The 3,873-nt window shown below is 64.8% G+C and overlaps 1 protein-coding gene across 3 annotated transcripts in view; it reads left to right on the top strand.

The window, feature by feature from the left end:
- LOC113206256 (solute carrier family 41 member 1) overlaps positions 1-3,873 on the top strand; it is a 28,706-nt gene that overhangs the window by 5,736 nt on the left and 19,097 nt on the right. The window contains exon 1 of one of the 3 annotated variants that reach the window (XM_026422248.2): positions 1,357-1,444. The exons of the other annotated variants lie outside the window; for them this stretch is intronic. Coding sequence (XP_026278033.2) covers positions 1,372-1,444 — 73 coding nt within the window. The 5' untranslated portion in view covers positions 1,357-1,371. Of the gene's footprint in view, positions 1-1,356; positions 1,445-3,873 lie in introns of those variants that run through there. 3 annotated transcript variants of the gene reach the window in all.

The following is a 3,873-nucleotide window of genomic DNA, read 5'->3' as shown; positions in this document are numbered from 1 at the left end:
ATTTTTTTCTTATGATTTTTTTTTGGAGTGAAGACTCCTCGCGGCACGCGGTCCAGTGTGCGTGTGCGTGTGCGCGGCCCCCGCGAGCCGCCACGCCCACCGCACCGCGGTTGTCAACACGGCTCCCGGACCCGCGAGCGGTAGCGTTAGCGGTAGCGGTGTGGTGTGAGCGGGAGCGGGAGGTATCGGTAGCGGCGGGGTGTGGAAGAGGGTGGAGGGGGAGAGCCTGTGCCAGGGGAGAGTCGCGTGGGGGGAGGTGACCTATCATCGGGTCGGCGGCAAGGGGTTAACGACTCCCCGCTCGGATGCGGCGTCACGCGGCTCTCCCCCGCCCCGCCCGGACCCGCCTCACCCCGCCTCACCCCGCCTGCGCCGCGGGCTGCAGGCTGCACCCCTTCTCCCCGTTTGATGATGCGCGACTGTAGTCGTAGTGCACCGTTTCACCCGTATGACTGTTTCCGTCCCCACCAGCAGCAGGTGCAGCAGGTCGCCTCGCCGTGTGCATACCTCTGCCGCGAGCTGAGCATCTCGAGCGTCTCCACCTGCCGGGAGTACTGTTGGGCGCCTTTGTCGTGGACCTTTGCACCCCGCCGTCGCCTCCAGGAGGACCCCACGCCCCCACGGCAAGCGGCAACTGTGCGGCTGTCGCTTGCTGGGCCCGAGCACGCCGACGGCGCGGGGTGCGGCGGGGCGGGAGGCCGACTTGACCTTTTTCTTTTCGGGAGATAAACTTTGTCCGCGCGTTCGGGCCGTGGTGTTGTATAGAGGCGGCCGTCTGTTGACTCGCCCGATATTGTGAGCTGGACCTGGTCAGGGGGGAGGGGGAGGGGGTAGTGGTGGAGGAGGTCCAGCTGGGGCGTCCCCGCGCGGCCCGCTGACCGGGACAGGGCCGGGCCAGGGCGCCGAGGGCAGGGCAGTTCGTCGTGGACGCTCCCCCAGCGCGGATCGCTCTGCTACCAGCCCGCCGCGCTCCCTCCTCGCCCTCCTTCGCTTCCAGTTAGCGACGCCGTCGTCATCCTGGACGGCATCCCCTTTTCTCCGGTGACCCCGCGGCGCAGCACACCAGTTTGTCTGGCCACAACTAAATGACTGCCCCGCCCCCCGTTGTCCGAGTGGTGCAAGCGCGCCGGCCCCAGCAGGCACTTCCGGACGTCCGCCAGGATCACGTCGGCCGCGCGCCGCGTCCCCGCCTCCTCCTGACCCGCCTGGACGACGACCTCCGGGACCACCTCCGCGACCTCCTCCAGGAGCACCCCCGGGCCCGCCGGCCCCTCCTCCAGGACTTCCGGCAGGACCCCGCGCAGCACCCCGTCGTCGTCGACGCGGTGCTCTTCCTCGCGCGGCGCCGCCTGGAGCAGCTCGCCGAGCGCCATGGTCGCGGGGAGGTGGCCGGCGTCCTGGGCGCTGTGGGCGTCGGAGCGGCAGCCCCTGCTCTCGCGGCGAGGTGAGTGAGTGCAAGCGCTCTCGGCGAGAGCCCTGTGTTATTCCCCCGTCAGGGAAACCTCCCCGGCCGGCATGCGCAACGTACACGTGTTCGTCGGACACGAGAGTTTTCCCACGGCGGCAGAGAGCCCGAGTAAGGTTTTCCCCGCTGGGGCTGGAAAGTTAACTGTCCCGGGAGATTGCAGCTTTATAAAGAGTCAACACGAGCGAGTGAAAGAGCGGTAAATCGAGCCGTTTTAAATCGTCGTCGGTATCAACTCGACCTTGTCGTTTGTTGTTGAGCAGCTTAGGTGACAGCAGCATTGCAATCACGAACCTTGGCACGAATTATACACGGCGTTCCCCGCACACTATTTTCTGATCATACTGTACCGCATGCAGTCGTGTCGACTGGTTGCCTACGCCCGCACGCAGGCCTGCACGCGGTACAGTACAGTCTGATCAGAAAGTAGTACGGGCGGGCAAATGGGGTAGGGGACACCCTGCATGCCTCTTTGTCTTGGCAGTGCGGCGCACCTCTCCCAGGACAGGAAGTGCACTTTGCGCGCGTCGCATTATTGGACACGAAACAAGACTATTGTCTTGTGGCATTTTGGAAGTGCGCGCAAAAGCGAGTTGTTGCCTCTGCGTCCGGGCACTCCCTGGGAGGGCGAGGCGGGTGCGCGCGCTGCGGGGTGGTGGTGGCGAAGCCCCCGTCGCCGCTATCGCGTGTCCCTTTTATCCTTATCTTTCGCTTCTTCGGTGTAAATCGATTTGTGAGAGTGGTATTTACTCATGACCGCTGTGCTGGCTCTCGCTGCAGGCGCTGCACTGGTGGAGATGTCTGCTTGTCTGGAACTAGCTTATCGGGGCGGGGCGCGGCGGGGCGGGAGGCTGACCGGCGCGGCGCCGTATTGACACACCATATGAAACTCGCTGTTCCCGTCTGGTCCTTCAAGTCTGTACAGCAGCTTAGTTAGTTATAAACCGATGTGACCGCGGACATCGCAGAACACGGCGCCCCCAATGTTATCGACATTGTCTTCAAAACACGTTTTTATCATGCCGCCTCTTCTTCGACCTATTTAAAATTCAGGCAGCGTTCTTTCCTTTTTCTCTTCTTCGTTGTCACTTCCTCCTTCTTCTCCTGCTCGGCGCCGGCCGCTATGGCCGCTACCGGGCCGGGGCGGCCGGGGGTTCCCTCCAGTCATCATCAAGTTCCTCATCATCCGAGTCCAAGACGGCGCCGCCAGTGTCTCAGAGCTCGGACGTGGCATCCTTGATGCGCCGCGCGGTACGCCCCGCCCCGCCCCGCCCCGCCTCGCCCCGCCTCGCCCCTGACAATGGGCCTGTCCTGATACGTGACGGCCAGACGTGACGAAGCTGCTGATGCTCTTTTGTCTCCGATTCATCGTCCTGCTGCTTGTGTGTGTGTGTGTGTGCTGACGACGACGACCGCACGAGAGAGAGAGAGAGAGAGAGAGAGAGAGAGAGAGAGAGAGAGGTGTTGGAATGCAAGTGACAGTCTTTGGACCACAAAGCGCGTGTCAGGCGTGCGAATGGTAATTTGCGGATTCGCGTGGCTCGGGTTCGATGCCACGCGACGCGACGCGACGGGACGCCGGCGGGGGTCCCCCTCCGGGTCTCACCCACGCCGGGCGCCACTCCCGCCGCGGGCGCCTGACGGCGAGCACCAGGTAGGAGGGACGGCCGGGCCGGATACGCGAGCGCGGGAAACCTTCTGCTGCTGCGGGAGCATCGCCGCGAGTCTGGCGCCGGCGCCGTCGTCACCCGCACCACCCGCGGCGTCGTACGCAGGCGGTCGAGTGGAGTGGCGGAGTGCGGCGCTGAGAACATACTAGGGTTAGTCAGGTCATCGGAGCATGCATCGGAGGCTCGGGTGCAACGGCGGGCAGTGCGCTGGCACGTTACTGCACCCTGCCCTGCAGCACCTGCAGTTGGACTCTGACCATCAGTTGGACTAATCGTGGGTAGTGCTCACGTGGTGGGCTCTTCAGGTAATGCACACACGTGAACACCCGTGCAGGTTGTACAAACGTTGGCACCTGCAGGTAGAGGAAACGTGCGCTCCTGCAGGTGTGCACACACGTGGGCACCTGAACCTGCAGGTGGTGCATATGCGGGACCTGCTGTAGGTCGTGCACGCGTGGGCGTGGGCCCTGCAGGTTGTGCACACGTAGGTCGTAGGTCCTGCAAGTGGTGCACACGTGCACCCTGCAGGTGTCGCACCCGTGGGGTGGGGACCCGCCGCGGCTGCAGCAGGGCCGAGCAGGACGCAACAGGACGCAGCAGGTCGTGTACGGCATGTGCAGCGGCAGGTAGTGCACACGTGGGGGCCGGCCGGCCGCGGCGTTGACGACGTGGTGATAAGATCCTCGCGATACCCCCTCCCCCCTCGCGCCGCGGCCCGTGCCGCCTGGAGCCCCCTCG

Source organism: Frankliniella occidentalis, unplaced genomic scaffold (assembly GCF_000697945.3).
Source record: "Frankliniella occidentalis isolate FOCC.00 unplaced genomic scaffold, Focc_3.1 Scaffold3, whole genome shotgun sequence".
NCBI classification, from domain to species: domain Eukaryota; kingdom Metazoa; phylum Arthropoda; class Insecta; order Thysanoptera; family Thripidae; genus Frankliniella; species Frankliniella occidentalis.
Note: the sequence above shows the minus strand (reverse complement) of the source record. Positions and strands in the feature narration are given on the sequence as shown.